The 26,304-nt window shown below is 41.4% G+C and overlaps 1 protein-coding gene and 1 long non-coding RNA gene across 5 annotated transcripts in view; one reads left to right on the plus strand and one right to left on the minus strand.

Annotated features, from left to right (window-relative positions):
- Window positions 1–23,000, minus strand: part of LOC146575557 (TANK-binding kinase 1-binding protein 1-like) — a 33,292-nt gene extending 10,292 nt beyond the window's left edge. Inside the window, exons 1-8 of one of the 3 annotated variants that reach the window (XM_085270286.1) lie at window positions 22,397–23,000; window positions 4,240–4,453; window positions 3,996–4,127; window positions 3,314–3,418; window positions 3,044–3,194; window positions 897–1,090; window positions 308–375; window positions 118–224 (exon numbers count right to left, since the gene is read on the minus strand). In XM_085270286.1, the coding sequence (XP_085126412.1) occupies window positions 118–224; window positions 308–375; window positions 897–1,090; window positions 3,044–3,194; window positions 3,314–3,418; window positions 3,996–4,127; window positions 4,240–4,453; window positions 22,397–22,470 (1,045 nt within the window). In that variant the 5' untranslated portion in view covers window positions 22,471–23,000. Of the gene's footprint in view, window positions 1–117; window positions 225–307; window positions 376–896; window positions 1,091–3,043; window positions 3,195–3,313; window positions 3,419–3,995; window positions 4,128–4,239; window positions 4,481–22,396 lie in introns of all 3 variants that reach the window. The other 2 variants (XM_085270285.1, XM_085270287.1) reach the window with 2 other exon arrangements.
- LOC146575558 (uncharacterized) lies at window positions 22,987–25,953 on the plus strand. 2 transcript variants are annotated; one of them, XR_014892157.1, is made up of 3 exons: window positions 22,987–23,023; window positions 24,042–24,944; window positions 25,033–25,953. It is a non-coding gene; the product is annotated as an uncharacterized LOC146575558 (long non-coding RNA). The 2 variants fall into 2 exon arrangements; XR_014892158.1 differs by having other exon boundaries at window positions 22,988–23,032.
- The last annotated feature ends 351 nt before the right edge of the window (window positions 25,954–26,304 follow it).

Genomic DNA, 26,304 nt, shown 5'->3' on the forward strand with positions numbered 1-26,304 from the left:
ATTAAAATGAAAAACTTTCAAGCTGGTAGAGACTTTTAGCATATCTACAGGACAAGTCTCTCTGACAAATATTCTACCACAAAATCCACAAATTAGTCACTCTTTCAGGTTGCTTACCAGGCTCCTGTGAGACATGCTGCAGAAGGTCACTCTGCTTTGCAGCCAGACAGCGAACATGACCCAGCTCCTCTGTGAGCTCCGTGTAAGCTAATGCCAGGTTAACCCTGGAGCACACACACACACAGACACACGCATAAGACAATGAACTATAGACTTCTATTTAAATATTCTTTGTAATTAGACTTACTGTTCATCGCCGGCTTTCTTTATCCATTCTACGTCACAGTGTTCACAGTGAGAAGACAGGTCCTGTGACTGACACAGACACACAAGGATCTGTGGTTAGAACTACCAATCACTGAAGGAAAACACGAGATGTGACTGAAAATGATAAATGTTTATAAATTAATATTATTATAAATTAATATTTGGGAGTATGTAAAATAAAGCTTAAAGTCTATGCATGGGATAAATGATTGAAAACCTTTCCTCAGTATCCTCGTATTATCGTATTCTAACAATTTCTGAAGATTTATTCATTTATTTTAATTTAAGGGTTTTGTTTTTTTTTACCACAATAACTCTGAAAGACTGCAGCAAGTGGCAGTCCAGGAGTGTAATTTGTTTGTTGAATTTGTTTTAAAATAACCTGACATATAATGGACAATAGTGCAGCTTATAAGCTTTAACGTTAAAGCGTGGCTGCATGGCAGCACCTTAGTCATGACTGCCTAAGTGTGCTTTGTTGACCCACAGCAGTTGTGAGATCACAATGTCCTGCAGTCCATCTGTACTTGATCATGGCCAGTTAAGCATTTAAAGCAATTGAGAGGTACCTGTCTTTGTGCTTCCCGCAGCTTTGCTACCTCATGCTGCAGCCTCTGGACCTCAGCCCTCATTGCCTTCTCTCTCTGAAAAGCCCCCTCAGCCTGGTTCTGCGCACCCTCCAGCTCAGCCTCCAGCTGCTGCACCTTCAGGTCCAGAAGGGCATCCAGACTGCAGGAGCTCTGCAGTGTCGGCCCTGGACCATCTGGAAAAAAAAAACAAAAAAACAAAAATGAAAAAAAGAAATGACAGCTTCACATATATCTCCCTGCTCTGGATTTCGCAGTGTAACCCAGTTTGAGCAGCGTTAGCAAGGAAATGCTGTTTGGCAGGAAGCCACAGGGGGTGCTGGACGTCATTAAAGAAAGCTGGGAGCAAGGTCCAAGCTCAGGTAAGAATGAACTTCAATATGTTCTGGAACTAAAAGCAAAGCTATACACACTGGGGAGGTTATCATGGGAAAATTTGCTCTAGGCCGAGGAACATCAGCAGCACCTAAGATAATTTTTGCTGGGAGATAAATTGCTTGTATTGCTCCCTTCATCCAGCTCACCAAGTGGAGCTGGATGAAGTGTGTTGGTAACACATGACAAGTGTTACCAACACATTGACTATGAATTGGTGCTGTTGGAGCAGAGTGGAGCCACAGAGTTCCCATTGTTGTTTATTGTGTCTTATGTGTCATGTTTCTGCTCTGCCTGGTTAATGCTGTCATGCCTGTGTGGTGTCATGTTTTCCTGTTTATTTTGAAAGTCCAGTTTTCATGTCGTTGTGTTTTAGTTTACATTTCCTGTGCATCATTATGTTCATCCTAGTCAGCTGTTTCCTCATGTGTCTCCACTTCCCCTGATCACCTCATGTGTGTATTTAAGTCCTTTGTCTATTACTGTTCATTGTCAGGACGTCTGCCAATTTTCCTCATGTCATCTAGTCACAGTCATAGTTTTACCTTTTGTTATCATGGTCAGTCATAGGTTCAACATAATTTATCATAGTTATGCTTGGTGTTTCATAGTTTCATGTTTTCAGCCGAAATAAAGGCTCACCTTCAGTTTGCAAACCAGCTCCTTGCCTCCAGTGTCTGCTTTTGGGTCCGCTCCAACAAACACACCGGCGCACCCCGCCGTGACACTATGTCACCAAAACCAAAAAGGAGATGAAGCAGTACTTGGGGCTGGCTTGTTATTACTGCAGGCTCTTTTAAACTTTGCTTAGCTGACCAGCTTCTGACCTCACCCGAAAGTGTGTCCCAGAACTTTGTGGGTGGTCAACTCTGTTCGCTGTTACCTCCTGCTGTCCGGATCATGCCCTAGCAATTGTTCCATTGCAAGAAAGGATTCCTTTGATTTTCAAAGACATAATTCAACAAACTAGGAAAGGACCGAACAGGAATCCGAGCAGAGAGCAGAGTTAATTCCAAGAATGAAGGTTCAAGTTGGTCCTTAAATACCCTCACTTTATTGTAGCCCTATGATGAGCAGGTGTACCTAGACCACAGCAGAGACCAGCTCCGCCCCAAATGGAGGAGAAAAGGAAAACGTGTCTTCCAAGGTTGGAAAAAACAGGTCTCAAACTCCCCAAACATCCACACTATGACAGGCAGACCAAGGATGCTTGGCAGCACTACTAAGGTGTTTGACTAACGAATGGAAGAACAATCGTAATCATGAAGGATCCTCAAAACGGTCCAGTACCATCAAACCTGCTAATTGCCTGCATCTTCACAACATAGAAGCTCCACTAAGGCATAGCAACCAAGCTGAATAGGCACATGAGTAAACACATGAGCGCGGAGTGCATACTAGAGGGCCATCGCCCTCCGATAGTGGAGAAGACCAGACAGCATTGCTTGGATTGACTACAAGACAGACTATGACCCAATGCCACACACACACTGTACAAGGCTAATAGTGCTCTATAGCATTCATCAGGAATGCCCCGCCCTGCTGTTGGTACAGAAGAATAGCGGGAATAGAATATGTAAAGCAATGAATTTGTGAATGTGACAGATTTTAAATAAATGGAAATCCTGAACTATAACTATGACAGTTACAAACAGTATAGTTTTTACTTGCCCTTTATGGATTAGGATATTTCTCCTACTGCTACCATAGACATTTATTTAAGCAGATGTGCCCCTGATATATAAAGAACCCACCTCTTGGTATGTCTAGACTGGCATGGAGTTGAGACTTATGTAAGTCTTTGCTGTGCAGCTCAGTGCTGAGTTTCTGCAGGGAACTATCTCTCTGCCTGAGAGCTGATTCGAGGATGCGGATCCTGTCCACGTGCTGCTCCACTAGAGTTGTCTGTCTCACACAAATGGAAACACAGCAAATTGCAACTGAAACCCAATCTGCTAGGAAATACCTCAGCACAAAATGTGTTTAACAGTACAAAACACATTATTATGTTTGTATGTATTTACCATTTTGTCTAGGTCTCTCTGGACATTGCTTTTCTCCAGGTGAATCTTCTCGTAAGCTTGGATGACTTCTTCCAGTCTCTCTTCTCTCTCTTTGCTCTTTTGGAGCTGAGAAAAATTATTTCTAACAATTTCAATTAATTCCAAATGAAATACAGTATACTACAGGTATCTAAATTTCAGAAAGATATGTTATGATATAATTTTACATTTTAAAAGGAGAAAGGTTTCTCCCATTATGAAGGCCTCCTAGTTACTGAGACATTTGCCATGGCTCAAATCTGTGTTATTGCTTTGCGGTTCCAAGAGGTAACCCCTAGGACTTTTTTTTAGCATTTTTTTTTTTTCAGTCTGAGGATCTGAAGTATGTCAATGGTATGTCATGATAGTTAATCAAATCTGAAAATGAGAGACTTCCTGAACAGTTAATGTAATATTTCTCTTAAACTCCTTGAATTAGAGCTTCACTGTGCAAGTACAGTGCTTGTGGTCCTGACTGCTGTGCAACATCATAACAGTCTGGTATGTGTCTCATCACTGTTTTGCCTGATTCTCAGCTGTGTGTTCACTATTTGTCAGATTACAAAAAATCCAAACAAGGCTGACAGAGAAAAAACCTCAACATGATTCACATAAGAGACTTGACCAGACACATCTAACTGGTGTACTGCATGTCAAATTTTACCTCCTGAGTGAGGGAGTTGATCCTCTGTTGTAGGTTGGTGGTCTGTGACTGAATAGTGCTGGTATCTTTGATGATGGGCTCACAGGAACAACACAGTATTGTCTCCTCTCCAAACTCAGTAATCATAGGGAACTGGGGGACAGGGCACAAACAAAGCATTCCCAACACAGAAATGTTACTGTATGCTGTTTTGTGTATGGGGTCTAGGATGTGTGGATATGTGTGTGTGCCTGCTGCTCTCCACCTTGACTTCGTAGTGTTCGAGTTTCCTTTTAATGCTACTGTTCTCCCTCTCCAGACTGGCTAGTCGGAGCTTGATGTCATGGTAGGCAGCAGCCAGGGCCAATCCAGACGGCGGATACATGTCTTCTGGCAGACGACTGGGTGGCCAGCGGATGCCATGCGCAGCCACATCATCTCTGAGGCCCTCTCCTCCTCCCAGCAGCCCCAGCTCCCCTCTGCTGAACAGATCCATCATCAGTTAGCTACAAGGGAAAGAGACAAAATGGGGGAGAATTGTAGAAATTCTTCGCTCTGTTAAGTTACAATAAACTGATCCGTAAGGCCAGTAATGTTAGGTTAGCGCTGTTGATGTCCTGAGTTCAATTCCACCATCAGGCCAGGGGCTTTCTGTGTGGAGTTTGCATGTTGTCCCCATGCTTGCATGGGTTCTCTCTGGGTACTCTGGCTTCCTCCCACCGTACAAAGACATGCAGTTATTGGGGATAGGTTAATTGATTAATCTAGATTGCCCATAGGTGTGAGCGCTGTAACCAAAATAATTTCCCCTAGGGATCAATAAAGCATTCTGATTCTGATTACTGCAACAAACTGGAATGGGTGAACAGACAGAAAAACTAGTAGCCATGTGACCTCACCATGCTCCTCCACACCCATTTCACACAACAGGAGCACCTGCAATAAATGTATAAAAGTCTACATCCTGACAGAAGTTAAAGCCAGTGTGTGTGCAGCCAGGAGTTTATATGTTTCAATGAGGTTGGAGAGTAGAAAAAGATCACTACCTGTAATTTGATACATAGAAGTGGGGCCTAAGACTAATTGATGGGAGCTAACCAAAAATACTGCTGAATGGTGATATATTATTCCATCGTGATCCATCATTATCATCAGTTTTGACATCCAAAACTTTGAGTTACAACATCCAACACTATTGTCAGAAATGCAGCCATGACGATGCCTTTTGGTACTCTCTGTACAGTCCATACCTGTTAACAAACAAGAAACAAACAAACAGAAATTGAATTTGGATTCATCACTCCACCTGCTCCAAATAACGTCCAGTCCAGTTTGTGTGTAATTTTGGTTACTTATCCTTTTGTTCCTATTTCCCTTTATTAGGAATGGCTTCTTGAATGCCACCATTCCACTGAGACTATTTCTTCAGCAAGTAGTAGTAGATCAAGTGATCAGCCAGATCCATCTCTCATCTAGTGTGTCAGTGTCTCCGATTCTGTCTGTCTGTTCTATTATTTTTTATATGTAGATACAGTACTGTTTTGTCTCTTGTGGTGTGTGCCTTTTTATGCTTAACTGATTTATATATGACGGTGGCCGAACAGTTGCCTAACAAACAAGAGATTTTGTTATGGTTTGAAAGGTCTTCAAAAACCCCGGAGAGCAACTCCACCAGAACATCTCCTTGGAAGCAAAATGTAATGAGGGGTGGCTCCCCACTGTTTTCACAGTACTGTATATTTTATTGATTGATTGATTAACTGCAAATATCCATTCCAAATATCCTTAATGGTATACAGTTTGCATATGGATCTTTAACAGACCAACAACAGCTCAGGACAGTTTGTGGAACAGAAACAACATGTAATCTATTGCTTGTGATTCTGGATACTGTTCTAATGCATACTGATTCATATCGGTTTACTTGAAATTAATATTTTCAAATAAAAAAAGGAAAGAAAAAGGAATGGCTGGCAGCAGAGAGTCACTCAAACATGTGACCATGGTTAAAACCACACATTTTGTTCATGCTGAATGTAACAAAAAACATAATTCCAATGCACCCCCTACCACCCCACCCCTCACATCAAAGTCTCTGCCTCTCTCACACACATTCAGCCCACATACTGCCTGTGTTTGTCGTCGTTTTCCCCATTTTGGCTCTAAATTTTCAAATCAATTCACTTAGCTGTATTATTAAGGGATTTTTACAGAAGCACAATCAGCATCAGCCAAGGACAGACCAGAGCAAGCCCGTATGTATTCATCACATCGTTACCCCTTCACTAAAACACAAACACAGTGGAGTCTACATCCATGTTATCCACACACTGTTTCTACTAGGGCTGAACGATATATCGCATTTGCGATAATATCGCGACATGATCAAGTGCAATTTTCTAACCGCAAAGGCTGCGATTATACTCTGGACATGTCCAAATTCATGGGCTGCATCCTCCTGAGGCCGCATTTGTAGACCGATTACGTCACAGCGACGCGCCGAAGGCTGTCCAAATTACTACCATATCCCAGAATTCATAGCGCGGCCCAGCCAAACTCCAGTTTCCAGCAATGGCGGCCACTACTAAGTTTTAAAATTACTCATACTAATCTTTCTGGGTCACAAAATAAACTTTTAACATATTTTCAGGCGAGAAAGTAGTTGTGTAAACATCAAATATCTGCTCGGTTTATCAAGATATCCCATATTTGCAAAAGTGCTTCGACGTTTTCAGAGGCGTCTGCTACCCACCAGCTCGACAGCTAGCCGGGAGCTCGAGGGTTACTGATGCGGCCGAGAACGGCACAACTCCCTGCACATCATTTTCAGATCACCGCGGAGTTTCGCTGCTCGGGTTAAACGTAATATATAAGTCACTTAGACGACCTAAAAATGCTATTGTTGGGCTTTTTTCAGTGTTTTGTTTGTTCGTGAGTAAATCGGTTTGGCTGAGATTAAAGTTATTAGATTAGATAAAGTAAAACTTTATTAATCCCCCGGGTGGGTTCCTCCTTGGTTTTCACACAGCTGACTAAACGTCAAACAGAAAACTTATTAAACAGAAGTATGAGACAGTCGAGAATTTACACCAGTGTCTGGTTATATTTTAGATAGCAAGAAGCAGACGGCCGAGTTTATTAAACTCCACCGAGACAGCGGTGACGCTAATCAGAAGGCTAGACCGTCCAATTTCACGCCTTTAAATTTTAAAGGCGTGTTTGTGTGTGTGTTTATACAATTGCTATTATGTTTGCACTTTATGTGTAATGTTACTGACTGCAGAGATCAGTAAGATGTGTGTATTTTTTATTTATTAGTTTTATTTATTTAATATTATTTTTTAATTGAATGACTGTCTAGTAGTTCACAGATGTCGAAAAACTGAGTGTGGTAAAGCCACAGATTTTTTTATGTATATTTCTGCAATCTGCACATTGCACTGACTTTCATTTTAATGTTTACACCAGGGTTCCTTGTCAGCACTTTATGCTCAGATGTTTGTAAGCTAAAAATAAACTATTGTGTATGTTCAAATATACTGTTGTGATTGAAGAAGTTAAATAAAAATGTCAGTCATCAATTCATGCATCACCTCATGTCATCATAACAGAGGTCTGTCTTCCAGGAAAGAACAGTTTAAAATTAATGTAATATAGTATTGGCCATACTATATGATGTATTGCTTGTCTTTGTTTAATAATACAGAAGACAAAGACCTTAAAAAATAATCGCATATCGCATCGCAATCGCAATATTGGGGCAAAAAAATCGCAATTAGATTATTTTCCATAATCGTTCAGCCCTAGTTTCTACTCTATACTTGAGTTGCTCTTTGCTGATGACACAGGCTTAACATCCCACAAGGAAGACACTTGAAACAGCTTGTTACTTGTCTCTTCTATGCTTACAAGGAATTCAGGCTTGCTGTAAGTTTAAAGAAGATGCAAGTCATGGCACGGGGTAAAGATCACCCCCCAAAACATCGCTATAGATGGGTACAACCTACAATCATTCTTTATAGCAGTGAAGCCTCGACCAACTACATGAGGCATGAGAGAAAACGTCCACCTGAGGTGCCTGCAGTGCATTCTGTGGATTCAAAGACTAAACAAAGTGCCCAATTCAGAGGTCCTGAAATCCACAAACATGGACAGCATGTTTGCCCTTCTTTGTGAGTGGCACCTTCATTGTCTTGGCCACATCAGTCAAATGGAACTTGGCTGCATCCTTGAAGGACCTGGCGAGTTGATGAAGGGCTTGCGACCAAGCAAGACCAAGCACCCACGGCTGCACTTTAAAGATGTCTGTAAAAAAGACATGAAACTGTGCAGCATAAATACCATGGCATGGAAACCCGGCACACTTGATCGCTCAGTCTGGCGCCTCACTGTCAGGAGGGGAGCGGAAAAGGCAGAGGAAAACAGGGCTACACACATCTCTGAAAAGAGAGCCAGAAGGGAGGCAGACAAACACCAGCCTCATCAGACGTCTCCTTGTGTCTGCGACGCATGCGATTGAGACTGCCACTCATGGACAGGACTTCTCAGTCATGCACACTGATGCTGGCATACCTGAAAGAACACCTGTCTGAATGTTACAACATCACTTCTTGACACGGAAGGATGCCGCCGCAAAAACTCTTCTGATTATTTATTGGAGTTTATATGATATGTGGAGGCGCGTGGTCTGCGGTGCCGCTGCATGGACCACAGATGCACCTGAGTGACATCTGCAATCACGCCTCACCAGGTTTAAAGTGTGAACTAGGTTTAAAGGTTCTGTTACAGACACCTTTAATTCTACTACATGAAGTTAATGCTAAAATTACTTCTGAAGTATGATTAAATATAAAAATCTATGGGGTTCTTTGAATAAAAATACAAAGATTATTGTTACTCTTGCCCCAAATAAGTAGAAAATACAAAGAAAAGAAATGTCACGTTTTTTGGTTTTTTTCTTGGTCTGGCTTCAGTGGGATTTATCTCCTCTATTGGCCAACTTATTATTCCAGCTGGGTATCTGATGACTAGTGGGGCATATGTATTGAAGGTGAGTTAATGTCTTACTTGAAGTAGTATACAGCTTGATGTTATTCATGTACACAAGGTATCTGATGGTCATTCTAGTCCTGAATGTATATTCCAGTCTCTTCCACTCTTCGTGATGAGCTGGCTTAGGGGGTTGAGGCCTATGCGGAATAGCTGCAGGGACCTTGGTATATTCTGCACTTGAAGGTAGATAGTGCCTTGGAGTTGGCCTTCAGTGTTGTCTTCCACGTTCAACACTGAGTTCCTGATGAATGTTATAAGTGCATTATTAACCTTGTATAGTGCTAAGGACTCCAGTATCCATGTGCTGTGCATTGAGTCACAGAGTGCCTTGTAGCCAATACAGACAATGCTCGGGTCTGTCTGGTCAACTGTTCTGTGAACCAATAGCTGGGGCTTTACGCCCTGTTGTTGTTGTTGTTTTTTGTTTTTTTTGCAATATGTCTCTGAAGTGTGCTCATATCTCACTCATGTGCTTATTCAACTTGGTTGCTATGATATCTGAGAGGAGCTTCCATGTTGTGGAGAGGCAGATAATTGGCCAATAGCTTGATATTGTTTTACCCCTTTGATAGCTATTGTTCTGCCCTGTGTTGGACAGTATGAATGAGTACATACTGTTAGCAGACATTTTATTTGTACTGCAATCCATAGATTGCTATTAGCTTCTTCATTCAGTAGTTGTGGGACAATGTCTGGTCCTGGTGCTCTCCAACTCTTCATGCTGTTGTTGGATACCTTCCTTTGTGAGGTTGCTTTTTTCCTACTCTTAGGCCCACCAGCCACTTGGCATTGGTGTAGTGGGACACCTTTTTCTCTCAGATGTTCTTCTAATATTGCTTATTTTCATTTCTGGGTAGGTCTGCCCTTGAAGCTGACAATACACCATGGATGGATCTTTGGAGACCAGGCCATTTATTCTTTTGGCCTCTGCTTCTCTGGTATATCTCTTGAGCTAAGTGACCAGAGCTGTGAGTCTCTGTGTGGCATATTCCAGACCCTCTGTTATGGAAACCCTGTTGTACCTCTTTATCATTAGTTAACTAACATCCTTACTGATTTTGGCTTCCATTCTTCTTTTTCTTTGTATCTGTGGAGTTTCATCTTATACCGAAGTGCTTCTAGGATTAATGTGGCAGTGATGTAACTGAGTTAAATGGTTTTAGTAACACTGTTAGTAAGAATCTGGTTAGATACCATATTTCTATGATTTTCAGGGCCAAGTACAATAACCTCAGTTTTATCTAAATTAAGAAGCAGAAAGTTAGCGGCCATACAGGTCTTTATGTCTTTAACTAATTGCAGTTTAACTAATTGGTGTTTGTTATCTGTCTTCATAGATAGATAGAGCTGGGTGTCATCAGCATAGCAGTGAAAATGTATGCTATGTCTTCTAATGATACTGCCTAGGGGAAGCATGTATAAGTAAACAGAATTGGTCCTAGCACTGAACCCTGTGGAACTCCATAGTTGACCTCAGTGTGTGAAGAGGACTCTCCATTTACATGCACAAATTGGATTCTATTAGATAGATATGATACAAACCACTGCAGCGCAGTACCTGTAATACCTACAGCATGCTCTAATCGCTCTAATAGGATATTATGGTCAACAGTATCGAACGCTGCACTGAGGTCTAGCAGTAAGGGCACAGAGATGAGTCTACTGTCAGAGGCCATAAGAAGATCATTTGTAACCTTCACTAAAGCTGTTTCTGTGCTGTGATGAGCTCTGAAACTTGACTGAAACTTCAAATAAGCCATTCCTCTGCAGATTATCTGTTAGCTGTTTGACATCTACTCTTTCAAGGATTTTTGATATGAAAGGAAGGTTGGAGATTGGCCTATAATTAGCTAAGACAGCTGGGGCTAGAGATGGCTTTTTGAGTAAAGGTTTAACTACAGCCAGCTTGAAGTCCTGTGGTACATAGCCGATTATTAGAGATTGTCATGGTCCTGGGTCGGTGACCCAGCGTTTTGTGTTTCCTTTTGGTTTCATCTTGTGTTTTGTGTTAATTCTAATTTTGTATTAGTTCTCAGGGTTTGGTGCTTCCGTGTTTTATCAGCCCTACCTGTGTCTGTCCTCTGTGCTCTGTTCGTATCCCCGAATTTGTGTTGTAAAACAGTCTGTGTGTTTCCTGTTTTACTTTGTAGGTCTGTGTCTCGTCTTGTGAATTAGGTTCGGCTGTGCTCCCCTCCTGTGTGTCATTCCCTCATTACCTTGTGTGTATTTATAGTGTGTGTCTGCTCCTACACCTGCTGATTTTGTCTCATGTGTGCCAGAGGCCCCCATGCCTGCTGGTTTTGCCTCATGTGTGCCAGAAGCCCACGTGCCTGCTGGTTCTGTGACTGTTTTCGCTGGGGGGTCCGAGGAGCCCGTCCAGCCATAACCATCATTGGCAGCTTCTGCTGGGGGGTCCGAGAAACTGCTCCAGCATCCTGCTTTTGCTGGGAGGTCCGAGGAGTTGCTTCAGCTTGCTGCTTGCTGCTTCCAAGAAGCCCGTCCGGCCATCACCGCCGTCTATCGCGCCGTCGTCTGCAGCGCCACCGCCTGCGGCTTCCATGCCATCGCCTGCAGCGCTGCCACCTACAACATCCACGCTGTCATCTGCAGCATCAGCATCATCCTCGTCTGCAGCATTGACATCATCCTCACCTGCAGCTTAAGCCTCACCTGCAGCTTCAGCATCAGCTTCAGCTTCGCAGCATCCTCATCCACGCCTGCAGCGTCAAGCATCCTCATCCATGCCTGGTCCAGCCCCAGCATCAGCCTCGCATGGTCCAGCTTCAGCTTCGGCCTCCTGAACTGTTAACGCGCTGCCACTGCCTTCTGCGTGGTCGGCCTTGACTTGTCCAGCGCCGACGGCGAAGCTTGTCCAGGGGTTGGCCACGTGGCAAGCGATGGTGCAGGTTCCACAATAGAAGCTCCTGAAAGCTGAAGGCTCTGCCTACCATTATACTTTTAAAGAACCACAAGTCACCACTATTAGGGTGAGATGGGACTAGGAGGTCTTTACAATAAGATGGAGCCTGATTATTGAAGTGTGTCAGGAGAAGCATTTTAAATGTATCTGTGAAGGTTCTCAGTCATCCAGGTCATCGTAGTCTAAGGAGCTTGGAAATAAAAGAGTCTGGACTTCTTTAAGTTTTCTTGAAGACGTTTCACCTCTCATCCAAGAAGCTTCTTCAGTTCTAGGTGCAATTGGTTGAGAGTCCCAGATTTTAAGCCCTATGGGAGTGTCCGCAAGAGGGTCATGGACCCTGTATCGATCCTCTACCTAATCACACGAGCCAAGGTGTGAAAACGGTGTGGGACACAATCAGCCAAGGTTTCAGGTGAACCCATAGTGAAACCTAGCCCCACCCTATCATGTGATTTATATTATTTATTGAGGTCAAATGGCCCAGGATGTGAGTGCTATATGTTAAGGTGTCTGGGAAGGGATCTCAAAAGCTGGATTATAGACATCAGACTGTTGGTGTCGTAGCCACCTCCTCTTTCACTCCTCTTTCAAGCCATCTGTTTTCTCTATCCAAAATTTTAACATTGGCATCCTTGAAAGAGAGACCTTTAGACTCAGTTGTACATCTGCATCTGAAGGATAAATGATCTCTTTTTTAAAATCCAGATAACCCAGGGGGGAAAGCTGTTTGTGAGTCTGGAGGTGTGAGAACCTTATAAACCTAAGATACCGTCTGGAGGGCAACGGGTCAAACAGGTGGCAGGCAAGATGCAAGAGGCCACCTGTGATGGCCCTTGTTTTCCTGAGACAGGAGCAATTGACGGCCTCCAGGGTGGCGGAGGACAGCTAAAATAAATAAAATAAATAAAAAATAAAGATTTTTTTCAGCAGTGTTACCCTATGTGCATGCTTCCTGTTCTCATCTGTGGGCCAGACACCCAGGCAATAGGAAACCATGCTCTCCAATGAGGTGCGGTAGACAGTCAACAGCAGCTTCTGGTCCAGGTTGTTCTTCCTGTGTTTACAATAAAACTTGTAAAAACCTTAACACTGCTCTGTATTGTGTCTGTGCTTGAATCCACTCATAAGTACTGGCCTTCAGGTGCCTTCACACCGCCGACTCCATACAATGACTAACATAATTTGCGGCTATGCAGCAGAAAGATTCAGTGTTGTCAAGAAAGTAGATACCAAGCCCACTTACACAAGAACCACTTACACCAGAGCCATCAAGATCCAGCTGAGGCAAGAGCTCCATACCTTCAAAAAACATATAAGGTGTAGTGAGAAGAAAGAAGAAACAAGCTGACCTTCAAGACATCCTAAGGAGGTAGAAGGTTGGGGACCCTTCGGAGAGCAGAGTAGCAAGGATCTTCATGTTGACCGTCACTTCTAGGACAGAAACATCAGATTGTCATCGGCAGGAAAAAGGGATTATAACCAGATGTACCATCTTAGTCATCCGATAAGAGCATTTATGGATGACCTGACTGTTACAACAACATCAGTTCCAGGAGTTAACTGATGTTGTTGTAATATCCAGGAGGTAAGGACATCTTGCAAGGCCTTGAGAAACTTCACCTTTACCTGGGCAAGGATGAGCACTAAGCCCACCAAATCAAACTCTATGGTGCTAAAAAGGGGGAAAGTGGCTGACAAATTCCATCTTTCTTAGATAGGATTGGCATCCCCTCCATATCAGGGCAGCTAGTGAAAAGTTTTAAAAGTTGTATCACTGAACAGGCAGAGAGAGCTGTGGAGGTGGCCAAGTCATTCTTCAGGCAGAAGGATTTGGTGGGTACACTGGCATCCAGGAGAGCTTGCTTGTTTCCCCCCCCCCCCAAAAGCCTCACATGGACAAGGCTAGAGAAAATGAGAGAGACCACATAATCCAAGAAGAGGACTGAGCAGATGTGAAGGAAGAGCAAATGTGTAGGACAGTGGGGCTCAGGCAGCAGGTGGCCTGGACAAAACGTAAGCTACAGTGGAAAATCACCTGAGGAACATCATGCAAGCGGATGTCCATTGTGTCTGATTCCTCATCCATGCCCTACCAAGCCCAGCCAATCTCTATTATGTGGGGCAACCATGAGACACCAATCTGTCAGCTATGCTCAAAAAGGGGATACTTAGAACATCTACAGAGTAGATGTCCAAAGGCTCTGCAGAAGGTTGCTACCACTGGCGTAACAACCAAATGCTGAAAGCAGTGGCAGAAAGCATTGGCAATGCAATCTTCTCTGGGAAATAACATCTTGCCACGAAGAGGAGAATTGCCTTTGTCAAAGCTGGAGAGAAGTCCTGCCAACAGCAAAGGACAAGGTCAGGTCTTCTCTACACAGCCTGGAAGCTACAACCCCATTTGGGGAAGCAATTGAAGTTCCCCCAGCACATTGCTAAAACATCCATATCCATGATCCATGGACGGTTGCTGCTGGGATGCAAGCTGGGGTCTGATCAACTTCAGCTGGGACTGGATTTGGAAGTGGATTTGAATGTGTAATCTCTTTTGTTTACTTTATTTTTTCTTCTTTTCGCACTGAGAGAATTGCAACTCAGTTTCGTTGTTTAATGCTTCATTGCTACAATGACAATTCACTAGCAGGGACCACTTCCTCGGTAACGATGGGCAATGAGGGATGAGGAAGTGTGTATAGTGCTGCGGTTTGGGGAAGGCCTTGAAGGGGACTGGCAACGGCTCTCGGGCCGGGCAGATCCCCATGTACTAACGAGAAATAAATGGAGGAAAGGAAGAGAGGAGAGGAGAAGAGGAGAAGAGCAGAAAGAAAAGGGGGGGGGGAGCATGAAAATGAGAACAGCAGGTATTGGAGGGGGGGGGGGGGGGGGGTTATAGCCTGAGGCCGGAGGGGGAGTGAAGGAGGAGTGGTCCCGCTCCTGAAATTCAGATGATATCTCCACTAAAGAGTCTGTCTCTGTTTTCTGATGTGCTGGTGTCATGCGTTGCTGTGTAGCAGGCAGGTTGAGACCCAATATGCAGAACTCAGAGACAGAACTAAACTCAAAACAACTTTACAAAAAAGTAGACGGGGCAAAATTACAAGAAACTCAGGATACTAATGGGGAAATGCGAAACACACAGGGAACACAGTGATGGGAGGTACTGTGCCGAGGCTTCAGAGCACATGTAAAGACATATAAAGAATAAAACAAGATGCATAAACACAGACAGGGACGAAGACAAAAGAACGTGACATAGACAAAAGATAAATAAACATGAAGACAAGACTGACTAAGCACGGAAGATCTAAGAGAAAGGCAGACTTGACAAAGGGAACACAGGAGGACAGAAAAAACAACCCTGAAGAAAATCTAAAAATGATAACTATAAATACCAAATATGAACAAAAACACAACCTAAGTAAAAATCCCCTCCATACAACTCAAAACTGAACACTTCAACAAACCAAGTCAAACAGAGAATATCACACACACACAGCTGGATAAGCAATTTCAATCCAGGAGGTCCTATCTCACAACTTACAGAACTCAAAGAATCTTTGCTAACATCTTGTTGTCAGATACTACAGTCTAGCATAGTCCATGACTCCCCATGTTTCTTTTGGCAGTAAAAGGGGGACCAACAGAATATAAGGCAAGTGGCCATAATGTTATGCCGTCTGTGTCGTTATATTCCTCTGTTATTGGTTGGCTTGTACAGGTTTCAGTAGCATTTAAAGTAGGAGAACTAGTAAAACTGTCTGTATTGTACTCTGTATTTTTAATCCCTATACAGATTGAATGTCATATGTGGCTGTGTGACAGGCAAGGCAGAACCCAAACACAGGACTCGAACACAAGGGAATTAGTTTTAAGGTGGCAGCTATGATGGCCAAATTAAGCTTTCTGAAACATTGAAGCTTGTATTCAAAAAGGTTTCATTACTCGAAGCTGTTCAACAGTCCTCTTTTGTGCCATCTTGTGGCCAAAAGTATGAAGAGCAGCTTGAATAAACAGCTTGAAATGAACTGCTTCCTACAGAGCTGAGTTGACAGTTTCTGTTTAATATCATGTGACTGAGGTGCTTTGAACATGTTTTTATGTATGTATGAATGTATGTATGTATTTATGGGGGGGCGGGGGGGAGTGAAAAAGAATGATTATTTGATTAATAAATACTTTTGATAAATAAACTTTTTCTTAAACGTGCTGTGTTATGGTCTCCTTTTGTTTGACTTCTTGACATTTGAAAGCAAAACATTCTTTATAATAATATACAACACGCTCTTATAATAGGTTGGGAGTATGCTTGTGCTGTAAGGTCCCCATTTCCACATGGTTATGTAATTAACCAATGCACAGCTACACTTGTATATAATATATTATAACTTATATCTATAATGTATTTTAGGTACTTTTTTACCTTGGGGTAGAATTTTTTAAAAACTAGTAAAATAAAAACAACACATAAGACTGTTCTATTTATTTTTTCTTTAGGAATAGGCAGAATGTCCTCTCTTTCTCGCTGGCTCCATGTCTCTCAATATGTCACACACTTCGCTCTCTCACACAAAATCACAACAACACAGCACAAATCCTGCCAATGATTCCCTTCATTATAAACCATGGAAACAGGTATTGAAGCAGAGACCAAATGAAGCTTCACACATCACTGATCATGTGACTCAGGTTAGCCGAACCAAGCCTCGACACTGCTTCAGAAGCAGTGTGTTGTTTTTGGTTTTCTGCACCGGAGCCTCCGCTTCAAACGGAACATCACTAAAAAACTCTAACGAGGGAGAAATTAGGAACTGGGAACTAGAAAACATGGAAAGTATAGGGTACAGGGAATCACACAGCAAACAGGGATGACGCAACAACAAGCAGGGGGAGACTAAAATACACACAGGATAATTAAACGATGAACTAACAGGACAGGGAAAGCAAAATTGAACACACAGTAGTACACAGACACTGTCAAAATAAAACAGGAATTAACGTCAGCTGATTCAGTCCCAACTGACCTATTTTAAAAAATGTGTCTCATTACCAAGAAACATCTCATGATGGGTAAAAACCAATGAGCTCTCTCCAGACCATTGAAACAGTGGCGTGTCTAGAAAATTTTTGTTGGGGGGGCCAGGTAGGGGCACAGATTTGGAGAAGGGTGGCAGATGTAATTGGCAGATAATGTTTAAAAAAAATTCTACCAACCATTAACCATAATTCAATAACCCTGTAAACCTAATAACCGAATGCGCTTTTAACTCTTATTAGAATGAGATTTTAACCACTACGGTGCAAAGTTTTTAGATACTGCGTTGATAAAGTACAAGAGATACAATCAGTGCTTTGTCAGTGTTTACTCAGCATTCAAGGACAGCAATATTTGCATAGTATTTTTACTGACACATAGTGCACATATGTTTTGGGCAAAAACATTTTTTAATATTAAAATACGAACATTTGTAACAAACAATTGACAAATTAGCCAATGCCAATGCAAAACTTTATCTGCCTATTAAAAAAAGAAGATAATCTTCTCACAAACTGGTGTTTGATTTTGAAACAGGAAAAAAGTGGGGAAACAACTGAAAAGACTAACATTTGAATGAAACCTGAAAGCAAGTAAATACTTTCTATGCTGCCTTATGGTAAACTTTGGTAATATTGATGTATGAAGAACAACACTGGCTGATGATGAAATACAGTCAGCTGGCATGGTGACACTGCCAGTATTAACCTGCAGGGCTGGACTGGGACAGAAAATCTGGCATTTTGACTACAGACCGGCCCACCAGGTATAATAATAATAATAATAATAATGGATACTTTATTGATCCCCATGGGGAAATTACTTGTTTTTCTCTGCATTTGACCCATTCACTCAGTGAAGCAGTGGGCAGCCCACTAAGCAGGCGCCCGGGGAGCAGTGTGTAGGGACGGTACCTTGCTCAGGGGTACCTCAGGGTAGCCGTTAAGTGGATTCAAACCGCCGACCTTCCGATCATGGGGCGACCACTTTACCTACTGAGCTATCCCTGCCCCATTAAAGCCATAAAGACTTTGAATGAAAACAAATGCTGTTGTGACAGTGATGTACACTGTCTTTCTGGTATATGTATGATTTCTATACATTTTACGTCAGATAAAAACTATGGTTGTAAGATTTAGATAATTATTTAATAAAAGCTAGATATTTTAAATGAGAATAAGAAAGAAAAGTATTTCTTTGTGCCCCCTTTCCCTGTTAATGCCCTACCTGGCCCCCTGGCAAAAACTTCCTAGACCCGCCCCTGCACAGTTACCAGCTGTCAGCTGCTTAGAAAAGGATCCTGGTGTTATTTGTCTCTCAGAAACAGTTCATAACTTCCCTTCAACTCATTCATGTCACCTAAAAGGTAAACTTGTTTCTCCATCATCTGTTCAGCTCTGATGATTCAGTAAGGACATCTCCTGGTTTCATCTTCATGTTTCCCTCTCACCACATATCCAAACTGACATCATGACCAGCAGCTTTACAGCTGTGGCTCCAGCAAACATCAGCTGATACTAGAAATTAATATTAAATAAATTCTGACAACAGCTGATCAAGCTTAAACGTGCTGCTGTTGTTTAGCGCGACATCAGCAGGTTTCCTCTTTCTGGCGCAAAGTGAGTGATAAACAAACAAGAGAGAAAAGCCGATCAGCTGATCATTGATCAGTTTTATGATTGAAGTAGAAACAGGAGAGGGAGGGGGGAGAGAATGAGAGAAGAAGAGGCAGCTGTGCAGCGTAACGACAGAATAACTCCAGCTTTGTGTCTTTTTCCATTCTAGCTAAAGTCCGGGACAAACTGCGTCTCTTCTCAGCTCAATACGAAACGTGTAATATTTTCTCTGAATGAGGGACCATCCCATTTTTTTAAGGAGCCGTTGGCAACTCTACTAACTAACCTTATGAATAAAATAAAGTTCACTATCAGTAACATCACCCACCTAAAAACTCCATCAAGCTGGCTAGAACGCAGTACGAGTTATTGCAACTGACAGTAAAAAGTCAGCACAACGAAAATAAACTGCACCTAAACTTAGTTTATATCTGACCCAGATAGACTGCAGGTCATAACTTCTTACCTGAAGTTCAGTTCACCTGACACTCGGACTGGTGGCCTCCTCGGGGCTCTCCACCTGCCTCCCCTTCCCTCATCCACCTGCTGGCCTCTGTGGGAGCCCCGCCATAGACACCACCAAACAACTGAGTTATTTTTACACATCTGCCAGCATCTGGCCAGCCCACCACCTGTCATTGTTCATGCCATTACAAAAATAAAAAATAAAAAAATAAGCCACCGGGCATATGCCCGGTATGCCCGATGGCCAGTCCTATGTTAACCTGCAACCAAATCTGCAGCTCCATACAGCAATGTTACGACTTAGATTATATCTTCTAACTCATAACTCTTATGTTAGCTGCCCTCAGTAGCATACTGTCTGAAATATACGACGGCTGCAATAATTCTTTAAGTGTTATTTTCTCCTTGGGATTCTAATTTCACCGAAGTTTACTAAACTCAACAAACTTAATATTACTTACCGGGACATTTATTCTGTCTTCATTTTCTTTCACCGAAAAATTGTTTCCTGCAGTGCTGTCTTTCGTGCTTGGCTCTCCTACCTTTGCTAACGTGATGCACATAGCGCAGAAGCCGATGCTGCATTCACTTACACTCGGATATCTGAGCTTCACCGTGAAAACATAATCGTACATTTGTTTGAATTTTATTGTTTTACCTTTGGGGTGGCACCTGGGGTGGCCAGTCTGGTTGGGGGGGTGGCCTGTGCCCCCCCAGGCCACCCCGCTGGACACGCCATTGCATTGAAACCTTATTGTTGCAAAACATCTTGATGGGATTTGTCACAGAAGAATTCCTAAACTACTGAATGTGCCAGTGAGCACTGTTGGAGCCATAATCTAGAATTGGTAAGAACATCATTTTACCATAAGCAGGCCACGACCAGGTGATCCCCGCAAGATTTCAGGAAGGCAGTGAAAAGAATTATCAGAAGAGTTTTCCAAGAGCCAAGGACCAGTTGTGGAGAGCTACAGAAAGACCTGAAATCAGCAGGTAGAATTGGTTGAAAGAAAGCAATAAATAATGCGCTCAACCATGTATGGACACTCACCACACCGCGTTTACAGTTTGCTGACCAACATTTAGACAAGCCTGTGAAATACTGCCAGGATATAGCCTGATTAATTAAGACCAAAACTAAAGCATTTGGATGCCATAATACACACTATGTTTGGAGGTAAAAACAGACTGCATGTCGCCCCAAAAACACCATATCAACAGTGAAATTTGGAGGTAGGAACAGCATGGTATGTGGCTGTTTTTTGGCATTCAGCATTGGGGGGGGGGGGGTCATATAATTGAAGGAAAGATGAATGGAAAGATGTTCTGAGACATTTTTGATTAAAAAAAATCCACTGCCACCTACCAGGATGATGAAGGTGAAACGAGGGACGTGTCAGCAAAACAACAATCCCAAACACACAGCCAAGGAAACGCTCATTTGCTTATAGAGAAAGCAATCTTTGCAAGCTCCTTTGAATAGAGAAAGAAAGTAAACCTCCTAGACTAGCCCAGCCAATGACCTGACCTGAATCCTGAAAACTTTTCCCTGTGTCATTTCTGCATCATTAGTACACATAATTTAATTATGTACTTCTATGGTTTGATTTATTTGCATGTGTGGGTTTGATGGGTTGAGACATTTGATGAGAATTTCATGTCAGTAGCACTTTTAGAAATATATTTTCTTAAAAAATTGGTGAAGTGTTCAATACTTATTTTACCCTCTGTATGCACTCACCAGACAATGTATTAGGTTACCTGTTGAACTGCTTATTGCAAATTTTAGCCAATCACATGTCAGCAACTCAGTGCAATTAGGCATGTAGATGTGATCACAATGATTAAAGTCCAGCCTTAGTATCAGAACAGGGGGGAAAAAAGGTGATTTAAGTGAAATTGCATGTGGCATGGTCATTGGTGCCAAACGGGCTAGTCTGGCATCAGTGAGTATTTCAGAAACTGTTGATCTACTGGGATTTTCTCACATAACCATCTCTAGGTTATGTAAGCACTGCTCATATAACTAGGTCTCTATTTTAGACCATTCTCTTTTTTAAAGCATGACCATCCAAGTGTGCACAGAAAAGGCACATTTAAGTCATGCTTTGCTATGCATCATTATGCACAAAATTCAAGAACTGATCATGCAAGTGTCACAACAAAACTGTTTGATTATTAGCTATAATGTGATTGATGATTTTAGTCCAGCAATTTTATACATTCAGTAATAGATGAACACTCAATGCTGGCCATCAGTGAGAGCACATTTAATCTTTTTCCGAAATTTTATATTAATTTAAGCTTCAATGTATTCTATTCGGTAAGCTATTACAGTGCTCATATGCAGTGGATCATTAGTTTTGGGGAAGAACAGTATTATACTATTTTGGCTGTAGCGCAGGTGATCTACTAATAAGAAGGTTAGTGGTCCATCCTCACTGCTCCAGTCTGCATGCCTAAGTATCCTCACACACTGAACACCAAGTTTCTCTCTGATGTATTCACTGGAGAATGAATGCATGTAAATGTTAGATAGAAAGCACTTACTAACACCTGTAGAATATGTGTGAATGGATGAATGAGTCGTGTTGTATAAATAATGTAGAAAAGTGCTATATAATAACCAGTCCATTTATATGATCAGTTTGTCTGAGTTATAAATAGGCCATCTCAGCTCATTTCAAAAGCGATTTCAAAAGTAGGGTCATGTCTGTACTAACCTTATTGTGTGAATAGCACGATTTGTGATTTGCACATTTTCGAAAGCCCCCCCCCCCCCCCCCCCCCCACCCACACACACACACACACACACACACACACACGCACACTTAAGAGGAAATTAGCTAAGGTATTGACAAAGTGTCCAAAACCCGACAGTACTTGAAGGCAACACGTCTAATGCGATTGATAAAGCCTCGCATCTCCATTGCTCCTTTAGTCATAACTGCAAATAGTCACACACGCAAAAACACACAGTCTCACTGTGTCAAGTGTATGTCATTATATTTCTCTATCCATGCTTATATTGCAGGGGGATATTGCAATCTATACAATCTATTGTCGAGCCGGGTAAAAAAGAAAATAATCTTTCTGTGATGTAACAATAAATTAATGTGTGTTTTTAAAAAAATCGCTACAACGGTGTTGCTGATGCTTTTCCCCGAGAGCATCCTCCGTTGCGCCACTAAAGCATGTCATCCTGACCCGTTTCGAAATGCAGACATGTTTTAGCCGGTAACATAACAGGACAGCAGATACAGTAGATTGCAGCAACACGCACAATATCGGAAATTAGAGAGAAGACGCATGCGGCACTAAAGCTACTTTTACTCACGGCTCTGAAGAAACGCCATGAACATGATGGTATCGTTGATCCTGAGGAGGGTCGACATGACTGGAGTCTGACATCAGCAGTGTGTGTAGCGGGGTTGAGTGTACTTCCCCCTCCCCCTTTTAACAACATGGGGAGGGTAAGCGAAAAGATGAATACTGAGGAAAACCAGCTCGCAAAACTTTTTTACTAAACTGTCTAAAGGGGAGTTATTCATAAAGAAACACTTTTGAACAAGGTGTACACTCTAAAAAATATTTGTTGTGTTTGTCGGTAGAACTTAACAAAAAAGCATTTTTCTGCTAAAAAAAAGTAAGTTGCCTACATGTACACGTTTTAGTGAGTTGAATAATCAATGTTAGAAGTCAGTGCAACACAAAAATTAAAAAACAGCTCCTTAACTTAAATGTTTGAGTATATTGAATAAAATACTTTTGTCATCAATCAACAACAGAAAATATTAAGTTTGTGTAACATGTAAAAATGAGTTTCAACATCCTTCCTGTTTGAATTGAGACCATTCAGACAGACAAGGGCAACCCCGTAGCATATGTTCGTATCGTGCGCAACAGTTTCTGGATTCTTGTGGCTTCGTGGGAGAAGAGGTGTGTTTGCCCTCGACTGTGTTCGGTGAGTTAAGTAAGTACTGAATTCTAAATAGATGAATTACAAGTTATATTTGTACACTCTAAAATGTCATATTTAAAAAAAACTGAAATTTGATGGTTTTAATCGTAATTTAGCAGAGTATAGTTGTTGTTGTTTTTTTAAGTTTAGCTAGCCGTTTCTTTTAGCTAGCAAACGTTCCTCACAAATAAAAGAGTACAGATACAATTAAAACATGTCACTTGTCAGGGTACATTTGGTTAGCTGATAGACTATGTCGACAGCAGAGCATGTTCAATTTGAACCCGTATATGTTCAAATTAACCGGTCAGTAGCTGCCTGCATTTTTATCATGGTGTCAGTAAATTCGTGTTTCCACAAGATGGTCTCGGGTGAGGTAACTAATTACTGACAGAGTAAAATGTGGTGAATTTATCCCTGACTAAAAGTATTTCTATCAATTGTGTTGATGTTCTAAGCTCGACTGGGAATTCTGCCTGAGATTAAAGTTGGTTGACCTAGCAAAAAAAAACCCAAAAAACAATATTTATTGTGTGTGTGTGTGTGTGTGTGTGCGCGTGCATACGACTTGCATTTGCTTTCTGTAATTATAAGCATAATGTAAAGTGTGGGATTGTGGCATGTCCACAGTGGTATTTAAATAGTTTAAAAGAAATTTCTCTTGCACATTTGGATTTGACACCTTATTACAAGTTTAAACTGCAGTCTGTAGATGTCAATTTTAAAATTCAATTTTGTTCAGTCTTTATGATTAATCTTTTTCAGTGTTGCATTGTAGTGTTTTAGAGAATGTTTTATACTTAAAATAGCTTGTTAACTCAAAAGCTTCAATAATTCTTTGCATTACAAAAGGTTGCAGTAAATTTCAAAATGCATTGGACTTGCAAAATTTGCAAGTTTGAAACATCAAGAAGGAATGAGCTCTTAAAGCATTACAGGCTTAAACATAGCCATGGTGGACTGTTTATGCCTTGCCTGTACTGGGATTGTAACTGCTCATTTGAACATATGCTTCTCATAGGAACCGAAAACACACTCCTCACTCATTGGATGACTTCAAGCCTGAGCTGATACAGCGGTGTGTCAGTCGTTTGAATGCAGGAGATGATCCTCTTGAGGAACATAATGAAAATCCATTGTGTGAAGATGTAGCAAATGAAGAGGATGAAGAAATTGGGGAATTGCCTAATTTAATTGAGAAACATTTAGCCCACCTACTACTAAAACTGGAAAGTATATATAATGTACCTCGCAGGTGTATTGATGAATTAGTTGTTACAGTTACAGTTATAGTTCATGTCATTCTCTGATTCAGGTCCTATTCATCAAAAGCACAATTGTGCTGTTGATGAAATTTAGGTTACATTTACTTTTAGTCACTTTATCCTATTGCTAGCAAAGTGGGCATTTAAAGCAGGCCAGTGTGTAACAGTTTAAATTGGGGCAGGGATAGCTCAGTAGGTAAAGTGGTCGCCCCATGATCGGAAGGTCGGCGGTTCGAATCCACTTAACGGCTACCCTGAGGTACCCCTGAGCAAGGTACCGTCCCTACACACTGCTCCCCGGGCGCCTGCTTAGTGGGCTGCCCACTGCTTCACTGAGTGAATGGGTCAAATGCAGAGAAAAACAAGTAATTTCCCCATGGGGATCAATAAAGTATCCATTATTATTATTATTATTAAATTGAAGTTACAAAGATTAAATCTTTATTTCTTTTAAAAACATATTTAAAATCAATATTTGGCACAATGCAAGTCACATAAATGTAATAGTTTTGACTTTTCACCTAATAAACTGTAAGTTTAAGTTTTGTTTTGCTTTTTTTATTCTCCAGAGTTCGGTGGAAATGAAGAGAGAGGTCGCAATCCGTTGCCTGAAGGTGTATCTGAAAGAGAAGGAAGAGGATCTCTTCAGAGAACAGCTGGTAGGTGAATCTCGCATTCTTTTGTGTTTTATTTTTAAATGGCACATAAAATGCTGACATGTTTCCATTTAAACTACCTACTTGCCAGGATGGTGAACAACAGTTCCCAGAAGAAGTGGTAAAGATTGTAGTCACCAGATGTGCAGCAGTGTCTCTCAAAGCTGTCGCTAAAATTGTGATTGAAGGAACAGCAGTCCTGGAAGACCTTGATGTGCCCAGAGTGTGTGCCTTAATGATGGGGCTTATATACACTCTCAATCTGAGCTACCCAAAACAAGTAAAGAACACTCTAGAGGTATTTCTGGAACTTGATGGGCTTAAACCAGTCCACGGGTAATGTCTGTTAAGTGCAAACTTCTGTCATGAAACGAATGTGAATTGGACTGTAGTATTCCGATGTGCCTCTTACGTTTTTGTATGCAGTCCCAGATGAGTGTAGTTTTGAGAAAAGTTTGTAATACATATAATCTTAGCTTTGGATTGTTCTGTTGTTGAACATTAAAATCTTTTGTCATTTCCTTGATTCTGCGACAAGTTGAACAAGTTGATACCAATTTATGTTAATGTTAATGTACATGAAGTACTTTTTTTTTTTTTTTTAGTCATTTATAATTAAAGGGCTGCTGTAATGTTTCATTTATGTTGTATTGACACAGAAGTGTATTACTTTGAAAATGTTTTGTAATAAAATAATCAATTGGAATAAGTGAAATGGCTTTGTGTGATTTTTAGAAAAGCTACTATAGAAACCTAAACTAATTGGCATGGATAATTGTGAGTAGGATATATGTAAAAAAGTTCGTTGGTGTAACTCAACTAATGTAATTTCTCAACTTAATTTTACCAGAAATTTTAAATTAATATTAGGTTGAATAAACTTAATTATGCTTGTGGAGGTCAAGGTAAATCATGTTGGTTTGTTAAACAAGTTGAGTTAGCCAAACCTAAAAATTACTTGCTGAATTTACTTAATAATATGCAAAATTTGTAACTTAAAAAGCTGAGTGGAAATTGTTACCTTACTTTTTTAAGTTGAGGCAACAAAATATTTTTTAGAGTGTAGGCTTTCTCACATTCTATGACCAGCCTCACGAAAACCCTGTATTGGGTATGGGGAATGAGAAGGATGGATGGATTGCATATACAGGGGTTAACAAAATCATTTTGGACATGCAACAATCTGTGAGATCTGATCTTCGTCTACACACAACACAATATCCATTTATCCACCTTCTTCCTCCTACACAACTTAGCAAGCCTGTCCCAGATGGCAGAGGACGAGAGGCAGGGTACACCCCGGACAGATCGCCAGTCTGTTGCAGGGCAAACACAGAGAGACAGACAACCATTCACTCACACC

Source organism: Mchenga conophoros, linkage group LG4 (genome assembly GCF_057382185.1).
Source record: "Mchenga conophoros isolate Kocher_MC1m ecotype Shallow Benthic linkage group LG4, M_conophoros_male_GT1.1, whole genome shotgun sequence".
NCBI lineage: Eukaryota > Metazoa > Chordata > Actinopteri > Cichliformes > Cichlidae > Mchenga > Mchenga conophoros.